This window comes from Macaca nemestrina, chromosome 10, assembly GCF_043159975.1.
Source record: "Macaca nemestrina isolate mMacNem1 chromosome 10, mMacNem.hap1, whole genome shotgun sequence".
Lineage (NCBI taxonomy): Eukaryota > Metazoa > Chordata > Mammalia > Primates > Cercopithecidae > Macaca > Macaca nemestrina.
This window is the reverse complement of record NC_092134.1, coordinates 116,916,427-116,937,796: the sequence shown is the minus strand read 5'-3', so window position 1 is coordinate 116,937,796 and position 21,370 is coordinate 116,916,427. Positions and strand designations below refer to the sequence as shown.

The 21,370-nt window shown below is 38.2% G+C and overlaps 1 protein-coding gene and 1 pseudogene across 12 annotated transcripts in view; one reads left to right on the top strand and one right to left on the bottom strand.

Annotated features, from left to right (window-relative positions):
- The window catches only part of IRAG2 (inositol 1,4,5-triphosphate receptor associated 2), a 57,434-nt gene that overhangs the window by 22,044 nt on the left and 14,020 nt on the right, over positions 1–21,370 (top strand). For all 12 annotated transcript variants that reach the window (XM_011759074.3, XM_011759073.3, XM_011759070.3 and 9 more), the window contains 8 exons: positions 5,291–5,337; positions 5,445–5,509; positions 5,709–5,816; positions 9,579–9,649; positions 14,275–14,332; positions 15,750–15,813; positions 15,899–15,926; positions 16,199–16,339. In XM_011759074.3, the coding sequence (XP_011757376.2) occupies positions 5,291–5,337; positions 5,445–5,509; positions 5,709–5,816; positions 9,579–9,649; positions 14,275–14,332; positions 15,750–15,813; positions 15,899–15,926; positions 16,199–16,339 (582 nt within the window). The remainder of the gene's footprint in view (positions 1–5,290; positions 5,338–5,444; positions 5,510–5,708; positions 5,817–9,578; positions 9,650–14,274; positions 14,333–15,749; positions 15,814–15,898; positions 15,927–16,198; positions 16,340–21,370) is intronic.
- Positions 18,795–20,060, bottom strand: LOC139356810 (centromere protein U pseudogene; annotated as a pseudogene).

The following is a 21,370-nucleotide window of genomic DNA, read 5'->3' as shown; positions in this document are numbered from 1 at the left end:
AGCTGTGTGAATTTGGACATATGGCCTAACCTGTCTGAATTTGCTGTGTCCCCAGTGAAATAGACATTGATTTTCATAGTTCTTTTGAGGATTCAAATAAACACACACAAATATATTACATATATACATATATTTCCACATATCTATATCACTGAGTTCTGGCCTAACCTGTCCATGGAAACAAACCAAGTAGGTCATATTTAGAGGCAAGACACTGCCTCTCAATGCCTTGTTTCCTCACTTGCTGATGACTAAGAAGGCCTTTCCTTTCAGGGAGTCGTTTCCCAAATTTCCAGTGATCACCAGATGTGCATACCAAATATATCACCATGTTCTTCAGGCCTCACCGACTAGTGGCTTCCATGTAGATTTTCAACCTCTCGAGAAATTGTGGGGCCAAGAAGTTGGTTTCACCACTCACATCTCTGCAGTTCTTTTGGTTCGTTGTCCACACTGTCCTATAACAACAGAATTGATTCTTCCTTCTATCTTACTTCAGTCTCAGCTCTGACCCTACCAAGATACTCTGTAACATATGCAAAATACCTGGATCATAGTGAACACTCCAAAAGAAAATTAGCTGCTTATATGACCTAGAATCAGAATTATCAGTAGCATGAAGGCAGAGGATATCTTGAAACAAGCCAATGATCTGGAGATGAATTTCTCTGTTTTTCTTTTGGTTGTTAAAAAATTCCATATACCGAGTATTAAGTGTCTTGTCTCTCTTTGAGTTATCCTTCATGTTATTACATGTTTTTGTCTAAGATATACTATCACTGGGAGGAGGTGATTTATTAAGGCCAAGAACAGGATCAATTTAAAAATATCTTGGAAGATTTTCTGGCTATTGTCTGTCCTGTTCTTCCAAGTTGTGTGTGGGTGCAGCATTAATAACCTTGGAGAATAAATAACATTGCCAGTTGCAAAATTGGAACGTGTAGAAGTTGACTGATAACTATATTATAAATGAACCTGAAAGTGGTGGGTGTGACCTGTAGATCTGAGGGTGTGGTATACCTTTAGTTAGAAAGAGAAAAAATAAATGCAAACCTATAAGCAAATTTAGCTTTGTTTAGGTTCCAGTAGTTCTAATCTTTTAAAATTCAACTTAGCGTTCTTCCTCTTTTGGGAACATTTAAACAGACACTGGGTCAAGTCAGAAGTAAGCCTATATAGACTCTTTTTGTTATTTTTTTGTTCTCAGAAAATCACATTAATTTACTTAACAATTATCTAAAATGGGTCAAATAGTAAACATTATGTTGGAACCATAAATGTTTATTAGTAGAAGGTTTCTGATCACAAAATCTATAGTTTAGTATTTCATATAAAAGAGCAAAAATAAAATAATCCTGGGAGATTAGGCCAATTAATCTTTTAAAAGTTATTTTTCATTGTTCTTTATGTTGTTCAATCTAAATATTGAAATAATATTGGGGTGTGTGTGTGTGTCTGTGTGTGTGTATCTCCTGTGTTTGCTGACCCAGCCCATGGGAGAATCTGTTTCATATTTTCCATGAGTACTTTTGCTACCCCACCCTACATTAGACTCTTGCTGTCAAAAGCAAATGGGCTGGACCATGGATTTTTCATGTAAATGTTATGCAGGTTAATATTTGAATGGCTTGGACAGAAAGAGCATTCTTCCTGCTCTGTGCTATTGGCATGTGTTAGATTCATTGACTTGAGCCAATCTTCTATATGTAAGTGAATCTCTCTTCTGAACTTTCTTTTTCTTGTTCTTTATTTTCTTTGATTAAATTATATCTAGTAGATTATCTTTCACATGATCTGTCCAGGTGTCACAGTTGGTGCGTGCTGGTTATGTTCTGCTGTGGGCCTGGGTTGCTGGTTTAAATAGAGGTGACTTTAGAAGCTGGAAGAAAAGAAACCAAATGTGGAACGTTTTTGTCCCAACCCCTTGAGGGTTTCATCTCCAACTTTCATGAACTATCATCCTAAATTTGAAACCAGACTTAAAAAAACCAAAATCTTCTTTACTCTAGTTATTCTCACAAGAAGAAAAAAAAAATTGTCATTAGACCAAACTTATGAAAACTTAGGATTCGGATATGTTGTATATTGGGCTGTTTTCTGATCACTGAGTTTTATAAAGATGAGTACTTTGAGAATAACGTGCAGTTGCTTGCTTTGCTACTGTTCCAGAACAAGGTGGTATATGGCTACTAAACAGGAAATTTCTCCAAAATCACATATTTGTTTAATCAATAAATGTGTTGTATTTATTGAAAGACTTCTAATTACAATGTTTCACATCTAAGGTATAGGGCAAAAGAAGGCCTTACACAGAGCATTAGGGCAAATGGGACTGATATGTAACATAATGGAGGCAAACTGTATTTTTACTGTATTTATTACTTTGGCTTTAAATAATAATTAGACCTTTTGTTGAAAAGGTTTTCAGAAATGATGTTCTCCCTTTTCCCCAAATTGGAAGCTGGTATAATGGAATAGGAAATAAGAACTGCATTCTCTTTTATATTTCTTAAATACGAATATCCATGATTTTGACAGGTACAAAATGAAGCCTTTTCTGACAATGTGTAGTGTTTTTTAGTTATAGCGCAATAATAAATGTTATTTCATGCTACATATAGTAACGATGTTTTTATATGTGTTAGGATATTATACCTTAGTATTAATAAATCAATTCTTATTGATTTTTATGAAGTGTTACCCTCAATAAAACTGAAGGATATTTAATTTTCTCCACTTTATAGCTTCCTTTGTTTTCTTTCTTTCTTTTTATTTTTTTTAAAGCAGGGTCTTGCCCTGTCACCCAGGCTGGGGTGCAACGGTATGATCACAGCTCACTGCAACCTTAACCACCTGGGCTCAAGCAATTCTCCCATCTCACCCTCCCAAGTAGCTGTGATCACAGGTGTGCACTACTGTGCCCTGCTAATTTTTTAGTAGAGATGGGGTATTGCCATGTTGCTCAGGTTGGTCTCACACTCCTGACCTCAAACAGTCCTCAAACAGTCCTTCCACCATAGCCTTCCAAAGTGTTGAGGTTATAGGCGTGTGCCACTGTGCCTAGTTCATTTTATATATGTGTGTGTGTATATATATATATATCATATATATATAAAAATATATATATGATAGTATAGTTAAACATATAAAAATTACTAAGATAATTTATTTAAATATTTTAAAAATAGGGCCATTATCAGTTAACTACAATTTAAGGTATAATTTCTCTTTAAAATTGAATTCAGATATCCCCACTCTGTTAATTCTGCCCTGTGCATATTACTTTCCTCTGTGGCATGCTGCTTATAAATTATAGAGTAGGATTTGTATTATATATTTCAATCCATGCTTGGCCTACAGGCTTCTTCAGGATAAGAACTGTGTTTTTGTATATAATCTTTAGCCCTTGTCACTGTTCCTAGCACAAAGTGGACTTCGGATGAAAGTTTGTTGAATTAAATTAAACTGGTGTCATGAGAGGTTTCAGTCATGTATGATCTGACTCAAAGTCATTTAAGGTAGAAACGAAATGAAATAAAAAAGAGAAAAAGTTGACCAACATCATTGATACAGGAGTATTAGGTATAAATCCTTGCTTTGCAAGTTTGTGGATTTTTCTAAACATTTGAGGTGAACATCTTACAAGTTCACATTAAAATCATCTACCAGTCTAAGACAATAATTGGGAAGTCTTCTCCTTTCCAATAGCCTAAGTTAGGGTATGCCCAAGTTGGTTTTGTTTACAGTGGAGAGGACACTGTATTTAGTTCAATATGTGTTTGAAAGCTGACTCCACCATTCTGACTGGTCTCAGGCAATTACTTTATTAACTGGCCTTCAGTTCATTACCTGTAATAAGTAAATCTTCCCTTGCTAAAATCTACTGCTAAGGTTGTTGGGAGAATTAAATGAGATGATACATTAAAGGGTTCTTGTAAATTATAATGTGCTAAACATATATAAGCTGCTGTCATTGTACTGGATAAATACACATTCAGCAAACCCTTAGTAAACCTGTACTTTACTTGTCTGTGACTGTGGGAGCTACCTTCTTGGACTGATTCTAAATACCATGTGTGATATACAGTATTCCCCCACGGGAGCCCGTTGTTGGTTGTGACAGTTAATAAGTTCTCTTTGATTATGGAATAACTAAATGCCTTCTTTTTACTTTGTGCAGGTTTTTGATGTGTCTGAATGGTTTCAGTTTTAATTTATTGAATTTTAATTTATTTTTCTGAACTAAATAATTAAAATAATATACTAGAAAATCTTGTTATTAGAAACAAAACTACGTTCTCACTGTATTTTTTGAAAAAAGAAAGTTGTACAACTTTAATGCCCTAAAGTTACCCCCAAAATAAGAATTCCTTGTAGAAATTAAGAGGTTCATATGAAACTTTCAAACACTTGCCTTGGCAGGCTAGGACTACAATTTTGTTAACCTCTTTTTGATCATCAATAGGTGCTGACTTAGATGTAATCCTTCAGATTTCTGAGATATGGATTAAGTTTGAAATGCATGATTTTTCTAGCTAGAAAACTGAGAGCAATTTTAAAATCACTAGGTCAAAAATTTTAGGTTGAGTACTATTCCCACACATAGAAATGTTTCCTGCCCTTGTAGAATTTTCTGTTTAAAGAAAACTTTTTTTTTTTTTTTTTTTTTTTTTTTTTTGAGACAGAGTCTGGCTCTGCCGCCCAGGCTGGAGTGCAGTGGCCGGATCTCAGCTCACTGCAAGCTCCGCCTCCCGGGTTCACGCCATTCTCCTGCCTCAGCCTCCCGAGTAGTTGGGACTACAGGCCCCCGCCACCGCGCCCGGCTATTTTTTTTTTTTTTTTTGTATTTTTTAGCAGAGACGGGGTTTCACCGTGTTCGCCAGGATGGTCTCGATCTCCTGACCTCGTGATCCGCCCGTCTCGGCCTCCCAAAGTGCTGGGATTACAGGCTTGAGCCACCGCGCCCGGCCAAGAAAACTTGACTTAAGCATATGAAATAAACCCTATCTGCCATTTGAGTTTAGAATTTGTTTTGCTCAAAATTTTTATCAGATTTTCTTTAAACATCAGACTTGTAAATATACTTAATATTGGATTTTTGGGTAAGTACAGCTTTGAGGAAGTGTATATATCCATCTGCCCTATACCATCCCATTCCCATATCCTTTCCAAAAGAGCAGAGTAAATATGGGTTCGTTTAGAATTGTATGAAAATGTTTGCTTAAAACAACCTCTTTGGAATGGAAAATGTCAAATTGTTGAACTTATGTCTCCTTTCTTTTTCCTTAAGGAGAATGGTGTTGAACGCGTGTGTTCTGAGAGCCTGCTGCAGTCCAGGTTTGCTTGTTTGTGTTGTGTGTGTGAATTTGTATGCATATTTAGTTGGTTTTAAGAGAATTGTTTGGACCTGACATTCCAAAATATGTTTGCTATCTTTTTGGCAGGGAATATTCCTCACTACCATTCCCCAGACACACTTCATCGACAGACAGTACTATAACTTCAAGTGGTAAGTGGATTTGGAAATAATATTAAAATAGACTGTTAGTATTATAGCTTTCAGCCTGATGTTCTGTGACCTGCTGGGGTGTGAGCAAATGAGAAGAACATAGGCAAAACTCTTTTTGCATAGTATACTATAGTTAAATATACTATACTATAATAGTATGTGCATAGTATTCACACCATTTGTTTCTTCCTCTTGACAGATCCTGGATTAGAAATTCTGAATATGGCTTCTTGTGACCTTGACAGTAACTCACTCTGTAAGAAAGAGGAGGATACAAGAACAGCTTCTCCCATGACAGAGGCCCAAGGTAAAATGTTGACAGGTGTAAGCATGATTTTCATTCTAAAACACTAAGCAAGTCTATAAGCTAGTGAAGTAACTATCCACACTAGCTCAATAATGTTATTTACTATTAATTTTTTGTAAAATAATTCTTATAAAACAATTTTGAAGATATAGTCTGCAGAAAAGAAATCCAAGTGGTAACTAACCATGGCCTTTCACACATAAGGATGGTATCAATTTTTTTCGATTTTGTAGCCAGAACAAAAATTATGATATATTGTAATGGGACAAATATTTCCTATGGCAAAGATTGACTGGAATTTACTGGGTTTCAACTGTAGCACAAAAGTGACATCACCTGCTTAGGAAATTCTTGGAATCCTAGTTCGAATTTATCAGGTTAGAAGGATGGAGCAATTAGCGATGGTCCACCCAGAGGCAAGAGAACTAACCAGATGGTTTGTTGGGTCCTTTTCTACTACTTGACTCTGAAAACAACATAGTTATTCTCTACCATTCCCAGTGAGACACCACTTTAGTCGACATTCATAGGAGGAATAGGCTCTAATCCCCATCAAAATAATAATAATAATAATAATAGTAATAAATCAGTCAAGGAAAATTCATTCTTCTTCTTTTTCTTTTCTTTCTTTTTTTTTTTTTTTTTTTTTTTTTTTTTTTTTTTTTTTGAGACGACGTCTCACTCTGTCGTCCAGGCTGCAGTGCAGTGGCGCCATCTCGGATCACTGCAAGCTCCGCCTCCCGGGTTCTCGCCATTCTCCTGCCTCAGCCTCCCGGGTAGCTGGGACTACGGGTGCCCGCCACCGCGCCCGGCTAAGTTTTTTGTATTTTTAGTAGAGACGGGGTCTCACCATGTTAGCCAGGATGGTCTCGATCTCCTGACCTCGCGATCCACCCACCTTGGCCTCCCAAAATGTTGGGATTACAGGTGTGAGCCACCATGCCCGGCCAAGGAAAATACATTCTATTGTTTGAACTCGACATTTAAGTTTGAGATATAGGTGCTAAAAAAGAATAGCCATAAAATTGCAGAAATGGAATCCATTTCATGGGTTAATTACAGAATGTCTTTATACTCCACCTTACGTCTAATAAGTAAATCTTTTAATTAAAAATACATCGAGGTTCCATTTGTGACCTATCATATAGACAAAGATGCACAAATTTGATTACACTCTGTTGGTAAAGTTGTAAGGACAAAAGAAAAGTGCTGCAGGGAATGTAACTTTTTGTAAATATGGTAGTCCCCTTTTATTCACTGGGGCTACATTCCAAGACCACCAGTGGAGTCCCAACACTAATGATAGTGTCAAATCCTATATACACGATGTTTTTGGCTATATAGACATACCTAAGTTTAATTTATTAATTAGATATTTACAACAATAACTAGTAATAAAATGGAACAATTTTGACAATGTATTGTAATAAAACTTACGTGAATGTGGTCTCGCTCTCAAAATAATATTATTGCGGCTGGGCGTGGTGGCTCAAGCCTGTAATCCCCGCACTTTGGGAGGCCGAGGCGGGCAGATCACGAGGTCAGGGGATGGAGACCATCCTGGCTAACACGGTGAAACCCCGTCTCTACTAAAAATACGAAAAATTAGCCGGGCGCGGTGGCGGGTGCCTGTAGTCCCAGCTACTCGGGAGGCTGAGGCAGGAGAATGGCGTGAACCCAGGAGGAGGAGCTTACAGTGAGCGGAGATCGCGCCACTGCACTCCAGCCTGGGCGACAGAGCAAGACTCTGTCTCAAAAAACACAACAAAACAAACATATATATATATATAAATATATATATAATTGTATGTAGTATTTTCAGACCATGGTTGACAGCAGGTAACTGAAACCATGGAATGTGAAACCTTGGATAAGGGAGGACTACTGTAATATGGAGAGAAATGTTCTAATATCTATCAAAATGTTGAATGTATATATCCTCTGATACAACTATTCATTTTCTAGGAATTTATCCTATAGATAATATGTACACACATCCCAAATAACATATGCAAATGCTTATATATCGCAGCATTGTCTGTAATAACAAAATATTAGAAACAAGTTAGAACTTCTACCAATAGAAGATTCTATTTTGGCATATCCATGTAATAGAATACTAATATGCAGGCATAAAACATAAATAAGGAGACTTTTTTCTTACAATAACATAAAAAGACTACTGTTTCTTGGAGAAAAAAGTACAGAATGTTATGTATGGTGTACACAATTTTGTGAAAAAATAAAAGGGCAGAAAAAGTTGGTTTTTGGTGCACGTGGGGACGGTCTCACTCTGTTGCCCAGGCTGGAGTGCAGTGTTACAATCATAGCTCACTGCAGCCTCAAACTCCTGGGCTCAAGCGATCCTCCTGTCCCAGGTTCCTCAGTAGTTGGGACTACGAGTGCGAGCCACCACGTTCAACTAATTAAAAAAAAATTGTGAAAATGGGGTCTCACTATGTTTCCTAGGCTGGTCTCAAAGAAAAAGTTTTTATGTATGCATAAAATATCCCTGGAAAGCTAGACAAAATTTAATAACATTGTGTCTAAGGAGATAAACTGGATTTCTGGAAGTCATGGATGGGAGGAAAAAATTTCACTGTAAAACATTTTTATGCTTTTTGATTTATGAACCATATGAATCTACTACTTGTCCTAAAATTTTTAAAAAACTAAAATAAGGGCTGGGTACAGTGCTCATGCCTATAATCCCAGCACTTTGGGAGGCTGAGGCAGCAGGATTGCTTGAACTCAGGAGTTCAAGACCAGCCTGGGCAACATAGTGAAACCCCATCTCTGCAAAAAATACAAAAATTAGCTGGGCATGGTGGTGCATGCCTGTAGTTCCAGGCACTTGGGAGGCTGAGCGGGGAGGATCGCTTGAGCCTGGGAGGCGGAGGTTGCAGTGAGCTGAGATTGTGCCACTGCACTCCAGCCTGGGTGGCAGAGTAAGACCCTGTCTCAAAAAAAAAAAAAAAAAAAACTAAAATAAAATTTTCATAAGGAAAAAAATTGATTGTATAGCTGTGAAGAAATTGCTTACCATTTTGTTCTTATTTCCATATAAATTGTACAACTATCATACATGCTTTAAATACTGTTTCTCTTAAAAAGAAAGAAACAAAGCCTGTCTGTATCTGCTGACCTTTGTGCCTGTACTGAACTAAATGTAAGACAATGGACTGAGTCAACAGGAGAATAATTATCCGGTACATTTCAGTACAAATAAAGTACATAAAAATAAACAGAAATTAGCAAAAGGAATGGCACAAGTTAAAAGTGCATCTTTTCTTCTTGGTTTCATGACATTTAATTTAGAAAGCTACCATGTTTTAGAAGGATATCATATTTTTTGTTATCAGCCTTGCATATGTAATTTTGAAAGAAAATCTGTTAAGCTATTAAAAAAGCTACTAAGTTACTAATTGTTCATCCTTCCGCCCTCCATTTTCTATTATTGTACCAGTGATGTGTTCGATTAAAAAAAGCAGCAGCAGCCTAAAAAATGATTTTTAAAAAATCCTATTAGAAGGCCATTTGTACAGATGTTCACTTCTTTTAAGAAATCTTCTACGGCCTTAGCGGCTCCCTCCCAATTCTGAGTCAATGGGCACGTATACATTTTTTGTAGTTCATCATTTGTCTCATATGTTAAGACTTTTGTCAGTTACTGGTCAGCCCATATTGCCACCCTCACTGTTACCTCCTCTTTTACTTGCTCCTGCTCCCCTAACTGTTGTGTGTGTTTCCTGTTTCTCACAGGCACAAATCCAGCTCATGACAATACTGCATTCCAAGACTCTGCGAGTAAGGATAAAACCACATTAAATCTGGTAAGGAAATACATATGTTCACAACAAAGGTAGTGATATCTTACAATGGTAGAACTACCCCTTTAAGTTTGCAAAGTAGTCTTTAAAGTATTATCTTATTTATCCTTTCAAAATATTATGAAGTTCATATAATTTAATTAATAATTTATAGGCAAAGTAGTTAGGCCAAAGTGTTTTTGTGACTTGTCTAAAGTCACACGACAGGGTCAGAGCTGGGACCTCCTAGCTCCACCTTAATTTATCATTCATTCATTCATTCGCTCACTCATTTATTCATCAAAAGTCAATTGGAAACAAGCTAAATATTTCTCATTAGAGGACTGCTTAAATAAATGAATACATTAATAAATGAAGTTGAATAAAACAGTGTTATCTATCTTAATGATGTGTTCTAATCAGGTGAAGAAACAGATAATTACTGAATAATTCGAGTGTGCTTAGTGATTTGAAAGAAAAGAATGCTTGAGATGGCAGGCCAGAAAACATGTCACGGAGGAAGTGCCACGTGAGTGGCCTTGAATGTTTTACAGTTGCATGGTAAAGTTCTAGAAAACATAAGGATAGCTGGAAATGATTAGAGAAAAGAGTTAAATTCTTTCCTTAAAGAGAAAATTCATTAGGCCCAGAAGTGGTGGCTCATTTCTGTAATCCCAGCACTTTGGGAGATCGAGGCAGAAGGATTGCCTGAGGCTAAGAGTTTAAGGCCAGCCTGGGTAACGTAGGGAGACCCTGTTTCTACAAAATATAAAAACAAATCTGCTAGGTATGGTGGTGCTTGACTGTTGTCCCAGATATATGGGAGGTCAAGGCAGATGGATCGCTTGAGCCTGGGAGGTTGAGGCTGCAGTGAGCCATAAGCATGCCACTGCCCTCCACCCTGAGCAACAGAGCAAGATCCTGTCTCAAAAAGGAAAACAACAACAATAACAACAACAACAAAAAAAAAAAAAAGAGAGAGAGAGAAGACTCATTTCTACTATGAATTAATAATCATTAAAGAATAACTATGGATCTAATTTCATGATTCTTCAAGGGCCTTGTTTATGTCTTGGTCCCTCTGTTGTATGCGTGGAGGGGTGTGTGTGTGTGTGTGTGTGTGTGTGTGTGTGTGTGTATTATTGTTTCCTTCTCCTCAATATACAAGCATTGTTCTAGTTAAGCATTTGGTTGCAAGAAACAGAGACCCATGCAAGCTAACTCAAGAGGGGGCCATGGCACAGACTTGGGGCAAAAAAGTAGATGAAAATTTTCAGCATTTCATTCTGAAGATAGTTAATGATTGGATTTGTGATTTGGAATGGTGACATGATGTCATTTGTTTCCTTTGTTATTCACAGGGGATTGATTCCAAGAACCCCACAGATACCAAAATCAGAGAATGCTCCAGTCTCTTATAGAAAAATCGCATAGTATTTGCATATAACCTAATGAAATGGGAGAGTTCCCTGATTCCCCTTGCAGGACGTGCAGCAGTGGTGTGGCTCACCTGCTTGGTCACCCCATAGTTCAAACCCCTAGGGGGAGCATGCAGACCAGCAGGTGCAGAAGCCAGGGCAAGTGCTTTTGGGCTCTGCCCCACTGGCAGCATCTGGGGGTGAGTGTCTGTGATTCCCAGAGTCCGAGTGGGTGTGTATTACAAAGCTCTTTCAGATTTGCCATCTACAGAGAGCTTGTGTTAATTAGCTCAATGGACCCTCGGCCTTATCACAAGGGCAGAGGGCCAGTGTGACAGCTTTCTGTATCCTGAGCTGTTGCTCAGTGTCCCAAAAGAATTGGATCACACATGAGCTGGAAGGATGAGTGCAAGGTTTTATTGAGTGGTGGAGGTGGGTCTCAGTGAGATGGATGGGGAGCTGGAAAGGGGAATGGAGTGGGAAGGTGGTATGGAATGGGAAGGTGGCATTCCCCTGGAGTCAGGCTGCCTAGAGGCCATACTCTTCGAAGACTGCCCCAGGCTAAGCTCCCCTTGGCATCCAGACATCCCGCCTCTTCTCTCTTTCTCTGCCAGGTCGTTCCACTATTGCCAGTCTGCCAGTCTGCTGGTCTGCCAGTGTTGTGTGCTCACTTCAGCTGCTTGTGTTGTGTGCCTGCTAAGGTCTCGGGTTTATGTTGGCACATGATGAGGGGCGTGGTAGGCCAGAGTATTCTTGGAAAATACAACATTCAGACACAGAACAGGAGTGCCTGTTCTCACTTAGGTCTGTGGGCACAGGCCTGAGGGTGGAGCCCTCACCGGGCACCCTGCCTTTCTCTATCCAGCACTTCCTTGCCCCCTCCCGTATCACTAACATATCCTCTTATATACTTTAAATCATCTCTAGACTACTTATGATACCTAATACGGTATAAATGCTATGTAAATAGTTATAATGACAAGAAAGGAAATCTGTGTGTGTTCAGTACAGATACAACCATTGTAGGCCTAACTAGATTTTTTTTTTAGTTAAATCCATAGATGCAAACCCACAAATACAGAGGGCCAGCTGTATAGGTAGGATATAGTGTTGGCTAGTATATATGCTGAACATGGTTGCCCCTAGTAAAAAACGAACAGAAGAAGATTCAAGTCCTTTAGTCTTTCATAGGAGAATCCTCTGAGAAAAGAAAATTCCTTCTCATCTCAAAAAATATATAGACATAAAGACACTTTTTAAAATAATGGATCAATTTGCCATTGGAGGTTGTGGGACTGGTTAGGATGCTATGGCAATAATTCAGATGAGATGAAGGTAGTATGAATTTAGTGAAGGTGGAGAAAAGGAGATAAAGTTGAGAAATATTTAGGGGTAGAATTCACAGAAGATGATGACATGTCAGGGGTATGGGAAAAGGTAGATACCCAGACTTATGGCTTAACCTCCAGAATGAATAGAATAACATGACAGTAGGGAAGGAAGAAGGAGAGTAGAATTTGTGAGGCAAAATAAGATCAGTTTGAGACAAGTCAAATTTCAGGCTGAACTGAGACATTGATAGTCTGTAAGGAGATTTTATATACAGCTACACACCCATATTCACAAACTCACCTGTGCGGTTTTTGAAAGCTGACATATATTTGTGTGTTATCAGCAAAAATCCAAGTGTGTGAATGAGATTTCCCAAGGACTGTGGCAGGAAGGAAGGGAGCGCTGAGGATATGGCTAACAATATCTGCTGGAGAAGGCAGAGGAGACTGGGAAGTGGCTGTTGTAGTGATGTGAGGCTGGGGCATCAGAAGAGGGAAATTGAGGAAAAAAAATCTTCAAGAAGAAGAGATGTATCGATCATTTTAGATGCTATAGTAAGGTCAAGTAAGATAAAGATTGAAAATTATCCACTGGATTTGGCAATAGGGAGTTCAGATAGCTGGTGAGAACACTTTCGTTGGAGTGTTGTGTAAGGGGGTAGAACAGTTAATTGATCACGAATGGCAGAGGAAGAACTGGAAACAGCAGCCACACACAACTCCTTATATGTGACCTTAAAACATATCTGTATGCAGTACAAGCCTAACATGACACTGTCTTAAAGACGCAGCCATCTTTGTCACAGTTTCTCCAAAAACTATCTAGACAGCCTCATGTGCTAGCCCCATATCACCCACGCCTTACCTCTTCATCCATCCAGTCCTACCTCTTCATCAAACTTCAGCATGTTTCTTGTCTGCAGAAATTCCATGCTACTCAAGTCGTGCTGTCATGGTGCCACTCTCCTTCCTTTTCTTTCTTTTTTTTTTTTTTTGTTGAGACAGAGCCACTGCTGCCTAGGTTGGAATGCAGTGGTGTGATCTCGTTTCACTGCAACCTCTGCCTCCCCAGTTCAAGTGGTTCTCCTGTCTCGGCCTTCAGCCTAGCTGGGATTATAGGCCCGGACCACCGCCGCTGGCTAATTTTTGTATTTTTAGTAGAGACGGGGTTTCGCCATGTTGGCCAGGATGGTCTTGAACTCCTGACTTCAGGTGATCCACCTGCCTCAGCCTCCCAAAGTGCTGAGGTTACAGGCGTGAGCCACCGCGCCCAGCCGTCTCCTTCCTTTTCAGAGCACTTGTTTATCTCATTTATTTGGCAATTAATCCTAGTTTGCATTGTGGTAATTCGCAGCATGTTTGCATATTTTCGGGTATTTACGTCCTTTTGGCTTCAACTAGATTGGAAGCCCCCTTGCAGCCAATTTTATTTCCTTCTTAACAGCATTAAAAACTGTAGACCGGGGGTCCCCAGTCCCTGAGCCAGGGATCAGAACCCATTCGAGGCTGTTAGGAATTGCGCCGCACAGCAGGAAGTGAGCGGCAGGCCAGGGAGCATGACCACCTGACCTCTGCCTCCTGTCAAATCGGCGGTGGCATTACATTCCCACGAACCCTATTGTGAACTGTGCAAGCGAGGCGTCTAGATTGCATGTTCCTTAGGAGAATAACGCCTGATGAGCTAAGGTGGAACAGTTTCGTCCCGAAACTATTTCCCCCTCACTCCACCCCCGTGGAAAAACCGTCTTCCAGGAAACTGGTCCCTGGGACCAAAAAGGTTGGGGACTGCTGTTATAGAGTGTTTTTGTCAGAGTAGGCTTAGGATAGGACAGGAAGTAGGAAAATGACTGGTTATGAAGTATTTCCACTTATGTACAGCGGTAAAATCTTATGATTTTAGGAAGCCAAAGAGGAGCCAGAAACAATAGAAGAACATAAAAAAGAACGTGCTTCAGGAGGTAAGGAATGTTTCTGTCAATCCCCATGTGAATTTTTGTTCTCTACTGATATTTGTGTGCGTGAAATCTGTCCGAATAAAGGTATATCACAAATTCTGCATCTCTGGATAAGGTTAATAGGACCAATTATTGATTCCATTTGTATCATTTTCAAAAAGCCACATTTGCATTGTGTTGACTGTTCGATCCCAGAAAATTTGTAATAACTGGTGCTCTATTGTGAACTAAGAACCAAGTCAATATTGGTAGCAAATTCTATGGTTTACTTTGAGTTCTTTTTCAGTATCCCATCTAAAAGTAAAGCCACTATTTACAGAGTAAGTGCTCATATGCTTTCCCCCTTAGCCTACCTCCATTAGGATGGAATAGTGGATAGAGTTCAGGCTTTGGAGAAATAGAGACTCTACATGGGATCAATCTCTGACTAGCTATGTGATCTTGGAAAGTTACTTAACCTCAAGTCTCAATTTTCTCATTTGCAAGAGGAAAATGAAGAGAAGGAAAATACACTTAACTGAGAATACATTCTATGCTAAGAACTAGGCTAACTTCGTGTGCATAGTTTTATTTAGCCCTCCAAATACTATGTGAGGTGGTAAATTGTGATTCAGTTGCCTACCCTGTAAAATGTGGACAATAAAAGTATCTACAACAGAAGGTTTGCTGTGAGGATTGAATAAATTAATATGTATGAAGCACTTAGAAAAGTGTCTGGCACCAAAGTTCCCATAAAAGTTAACATGATAAAAAAATTATCAATCTTATCTTGTAGTTGGCTTAATAAGTTTGTGACTTGTTCAAGATCACATAACTGTAAGATTCAAACAAAGCTCAGATTTAAACTAAGTTCGTTTGACTTTAAATCCAATGCTCTTAATAACTAATACATAGTTCTTGGTAAAGTTGTCATAAAATCATATGTGTAAAATGCTTTGCTCTGGGACTGGCAATATAATAAAGCCATGGTTGATGCCATGTTTATTGTCACTATTATTGTTACCAGTATTATTATTACTACAACTATTATTACTACTACTGTTCCTGCTACTGTTAATAAAGACTCGATCCAAAGAAGAACCAGGATACCAGTACGAAGTTTAGGCTTTTAGCCATGGGATCAAGTATGACAAACATGCAAATGCAAAGAGAACAAATTGGGCTGTTGCTTGATTCTGAAACATCTTTAAGTCTGAAAGACTACTCACATGCTGAGGTATAAACCAATGATTTTAATGTCATTGTGATCCCAATAGCTTAGCATAACATTATAATTTAACTGCACACATTATTAGCTGGCTATCATCTCAGACATATTTAAATGAAATACTTTTGTTTAGTGGAGATATAACATTAGATCAAATGTGCTTTTACATGTTAAGCCTTTTTAACCAAATAATATTTTATTGTCTTTTAATAGACTCTGTGGTTTCCCCTCTTCCTGTAACCACTGTGAAATCGGTTAACTTTAGACAAAGTGAGAAGTAAGTGCTTCTTCATGTAGCAGGTTAACGTGTTTTATTTTTCTGTTGGACTATGTTCAAATATGTTTTTTGTCTTATCCTACAGCACTTCTGCTAATGAGAAGGAGGTGGAGGTGAGTTTAAAGCAAATTTTTTTTTTTTTCCTTTTAAAGAAGTGTTCCAGACTCACCTGCTAACAGTCACTTCATGCTTTGGCACAAGCTCTCATGTGCTCGGTGTCTGTCTGGCTTGGATGTGACTCAGTGCAGATGAACCCTGTGCATGTCAGCATTATGTTGCTGGGGGCAGAAAGAAATGCCTCTGTATAAAACAGTATTAAACTGAAACATCTGACCACATCCAATTTTCTCTCCTCCTCCTCACCGTCACATTATTTTGACAACAGGCAGAATTTCTCAGATTATCTTTGGGATTTAAGTGTGACTGGTTTACCTTGGAGAAGAGAGTGAAGCTTGAAGAGAGGTCTCGTGACTTGGCAGAAGAAAATTTGAAGAAAGAAATCACTAACTGTTTAAAACTATTAGAGGTGAGAATCAGAACATTTGGGATATAAACATTTGGTCTAAGCCAGGCACAGTGGCTCACACCTATAATCCCAGCACTTTTGGAGGCCAAGGCAGGAGGATCACTTGAGGCCAGGAGTTCAAGATCAGCCTGGGTAACATAGTAAGACCCCATCTCTACAAAAAAAAAAAAAAAAATTAGCCAGATGCGGTGGTACACGCCTGTAGTCCCAGCTACTTGGGAGGCTGAGGCAGGAGGATCATTTGAGCCCAGGAGTTGGAGATTGCAGGGAGCTATAATCACACCATTGCATACCAGCTTGGGTGACAAAGTGAGACCCTGTCTCCAAAACAAAACAAAAAAACACCCACAGAAAACATCTGGTCATATTTTTAATAACACTTTCATAAGTACATAAGAAATTACTTGTATGACCCAAACCGGTACCAGGTACCAAGCTCTGCCTGACCCAAATGTGAATCATAGAAAGTAAAAAAGCAGGACCAGGCTGAAATAAAAGTTTCACTAATAAGAGTATCAGCAATAAAATGAAAAATGTCTTTTTAAAGCAGGTTGCATGAGTCATCTGCCTTTTCTCTGGATTTTCAAATTTCAGGCAGAAGAGGAATCATGCAAAAAACTGAGCAATAGGAAATAATATCAATTTTAAGCTTCAAAGAAGAGAATCGAGTTTATTTCCATTTATGATTAACTGAGGAAAGGGAATGGTAACTAATTCAGTCTTGCAGATGATGGGCAAGCCTGCTGTAGGGTACTGAGAGAAGAATGGGGGTGCATAGGAGTGTAACAACTACTATTATCCTTCCTTATAGTGAAGTTACCATACATATGGAGATGAGCTGGAAAATTAGTAGGCTTAGTTTTGGATGAAGGACATTAAAATTCAGAAACCATGGAAAAGAATCATGTTATTTTTTACTGTGATAAAATATGTAACATAAAATTTATCATCTTGAACATCTTCAAGTGCACAGTTCAATGTAAGTTTATTTACATTGTTGCAAAACAGATCTTGAAACTCTGTACCTGTTAATTTCCCTTTTCCTCCTTACCCCATCCCCTGGCAACCATTATCCTACCGACTCTATGAATTTGACCACTTTAGGGACTTGCATAAGTGGATTCATACATTACTTGTCTTTTGTAACTGGCTTATTTCACTTAGTATAATGTCTTCAAGGCTTATCCATATTATAGCATGTGAGCGGATTTCCTTCTTTTTAAAAGCTCAATAAAATTCTCTTGTAGCTATCAATTTTTGCTTATCTATTTATCCATTGATGGGCATTTGGGTTGCATCCACTTCTTGGCTATTGTGAATAGTGCTGTTAGAAACATAGGTGTGTAAATATCGCTTGGAGACCCTTGGAGACCTTGCTTATAGTTCTTTTGAGTATATCTGGACTCAGGAGTGGGCTTGCTAGGTCATATAGTAATTCTGTTTTTAATTTTTTAGAAACCACTGTACTGTTTTTCATAGCAGCTCTATCATGTTAGATTGTTACCAACAAGTGCACAAAGGTTCCGGTTTCTCCAAATCTTCACCAACACTTGTTATTTTCTGTTTGATTTTATGATAGCCACCCTAATGGGTGTGAAGTAGTATCTTATTGTGGTATGGTTTATATTTCTCTAATGGATAATGATATTGTGCATCTTTTTATGTGCTTGTTGGCCATTTGTATATCATCTTTGGAAAAATATCTATTAAAGTCCCTTTCTATTTTCTTTGCAGAAAAACAAATTATTTATAAAAGTACAGTTTCAGGGCTGGGCACGGTGGCTCACTCCTATAATCCCAGCACTTCAGGAGACTGAGGTGGGCAGATCACCTGAGGTCGGGAGTTTGACACTAGCCTGGCCAACATGGTGAAACCCTGTCTCTATTAAAAATACAAAATTAACTGGGCCTGGGCGCGGTGGCTCACGCCTGTAATCCCAACACTTTGGGAGGCCAAGGCAGGTAGATCATCTGAGGTCAGGAGTTTGAGACCAGCCTGGCCAACATGGTGAAACACTGTCTCTACTAAAAACACAAAAATTAGCCAGGCGTGGTGGAGGGTGCCTGTAGTCCCAGCTACTTGGGAGGCTGAGGCAGGAGAATCACTTGAATCTGGGAGGCAGAGATTGCAGTCAGCTGAGATCACACCACTGTACTCAGCCTGGGCAATAAGAGTGAAACTCCGTCTTAAAAAAGAAAAAAAAATTAACTTGGCATGGTGGCACACACCTATAATCTCAGCTACTTGGGAGGCCGAGACAGGAGAATCGCTTGAACTCAGGAGGTGGAGGTTGCAGTGAGCCCAGATCGCGCCATTGCACTCCAGCCTGGGCGACAGAGCAAGACTCTATCTCAAAAAAAAAAAAAAAAAAAAAAAAAAAAAGTACAGTTTTAGAAGGTAACATAGTAGCATAAAAGTAATCTTTCTATAGGCATATTTTAGTAGACTGGTCTCTCATTCCTGGTGGAGGAACTTCTCTCATTGATGGTTGATATTTTACAGATGGTTTTCAGCTCCCAAAAGTGTTCCTGCTTTAAATAACACCTGGAAGGCTGGATGAATCATATGTTTCCTTTATGTTTGGTTCTTTCTCCTGAACATCTGAATACTTCTGATGAAGTTGTTTTGAATTAAATTAGAAATAGCTGCATTCCTAAGGGAAGACTGTTCTCTCCTTATGTTCATAATATTTTGTTTGTAGTTGCTTCATTTGGTGGCTCTAACCAAAGCAGTTCATCCTGGACATCAGTCAAACACTGCCATTTCTTTTTAATATCTGAAATTACCTTAGCATTCTTCTTTTTCAGATTTTTCAATATCTGGACTTTTTAAACATTTTGTTGAGTTCTTATTTACTATTAAAATAAAATTTATTGATGGCTTTCTTACAAATTTTAGATTCTATTCTATGTTTATACTGGATGAGGGTTTTCTCAAATGCAGGCAAAACAATATTCAATTCCATGATGTTGTTGGTTTTCTTTCCTTCTAGACACTAAATATTCACAATGTTGGAAATATCTGAGACTATGGCTTCACTTCTTGATACCTTCCTTTTGCCATAAGATGTATTCCCTTTTTTTCTGAGTTTTTGCTTGACTTTCTGTTGTCAGTGTGTCTTTTTCAACAGATGGCTGGGCACTAATGGGTCCTATCTTTTTGGAAGTGACTGAGTCAGCTGGTTTCTCTGAAAGGTCTGAAGATGCTGCAGTTGGAATAGCCTTGTGTTGTTGGGTCCTTATTTTCTCCACTGATTTAACTTTTCTTCTCACATCACTTTCTTCAGTGCTTTCAGACTCATTGCTAATGGGTTTGAGTTTTCTTCCTGGTGTTTTTGCACTCATTTTTGCAGATTCATTTTCACTTCCTTCATTTTCAGAAGTGCTCGAGCTTCTTTTTGCTTCTTTTCCTAGAGGAGTTGAAGTGATAGATAATCCACAATATTTGGAGAATTCTTCATTGGCATACATAGATGAGCTGTGTAAAGGAGGATCAAAGGTTTCATAAGGTTCTTCATCTTTCTTATTTTCAACAAGCCTGCCAATTCTTCAGACGGCAGAATTACATAGGAAAATCAAACACATTGGTAGGCTTGCACTTTTGACAAGCTTTATCTTTCATAGAATGTGTTCTTCATAAAATGTTCTTGAATATCATGGCCCTGCATGCCCGGGAGGCTGCACTCAATGTGGCAGGGCCTTCAGGCCACTCTCTTTCCATTTTTTAATTGAGTTATTTGGATTTTTAATTGTTGAGTTGCAGAAGTTCTTTATATATTGTGGTTCTTAACCCATAACTTATCACTTGTATGGTTTGAAAATATTTTCTCCCATTCTATAGGTTGCCTTTTCTGTTGACTGGGTCCTTTGATGCATAAAGACTTTTAAATCTGATGTAGTTTCATTCGTCTATTTTCACTTTTGTTATCTGTGCTCTCGGTGTTATATCCAAGAAATCATTGCCAAAACCAATGTCCTGAAGCTTTTCCCTTATGTTCTCTTCTAGAAGTTTTCTAGTTTGGGGTCTTACTTTTAGGTATTTAATCCATTTTTAGTTTTTATATATGATGTAAGGTAAGGGTCCAACTTCATTTTTTTTGTATGTGGATATTGAGTTTTCTGAGCAATATTTTGTTGAAGAGACCATCCTTTCCTCATTGTGCATTCTTGGCACCCTGGTTGAAGATCATTTCATATACATTTATTTCTGGGCTTTTAATTCTATTCCATTGGTCTATATGTCTGTTTTTATGCCAGTACCACACTGTTTAATTATTGTAGCATTGTAATATGTTTTAAAATTAGGAAGCGTGAGCCCTCTTCCTTTTTCTTTTTCGAAAGTGTTTTGGCTATTAGAGTCCCTTTAGATTCCATATGAATTTTGGGATAAATTTTTCTATTTCTGCAAAAAAAAAAAAAAATGCCATTGAGATTTTGATAGAGACACCCTTGAATCTGTATATCACTTTGGGTAGTATAGATATCTTCACAAAATTAGGTCTACCAACCCTTGAACACAAGATGTATTTCCATTTATTTATGTCTTCTTTAATTTTTTTCAGCAATGTTTTGTGGTTTTCAGTGTACAGCTCTTTTATCTCCTTTGTTAGGTTTATTCCTAAGTATTTTATTCATTTTGATGCTATTGTAAAGGGAATTTTTTTCTTGATTTCCTTTTTGGAAATTGTTAGTGTGTAGAAAGACAACTAATTTTTTGTGTTAATTGTGTACCCTACAATTTTGTTGAATGTGTGTATTAGTTCTAACAGATTTTTTGGTGGAATTTTTAGTGTTTACTATGTATGAGATCATATCGTCTACAAACAGAAATAATTTTACTTCTTCCTTTCTGATTTGGATAACGTTTCATTATTTTCCTTGCCTAATTGTTCTGGCTAGAACTTCCAGTACTATGTTGAATAATAGTGGTGACAGTGGGCATCTTCACCTTGTTCCTGACTTTAAGGAATAAGCTTTCAGTCTTTCACCACTGAGTATAATTGTAGTGGGGTTTTCATATATAACTTTTAT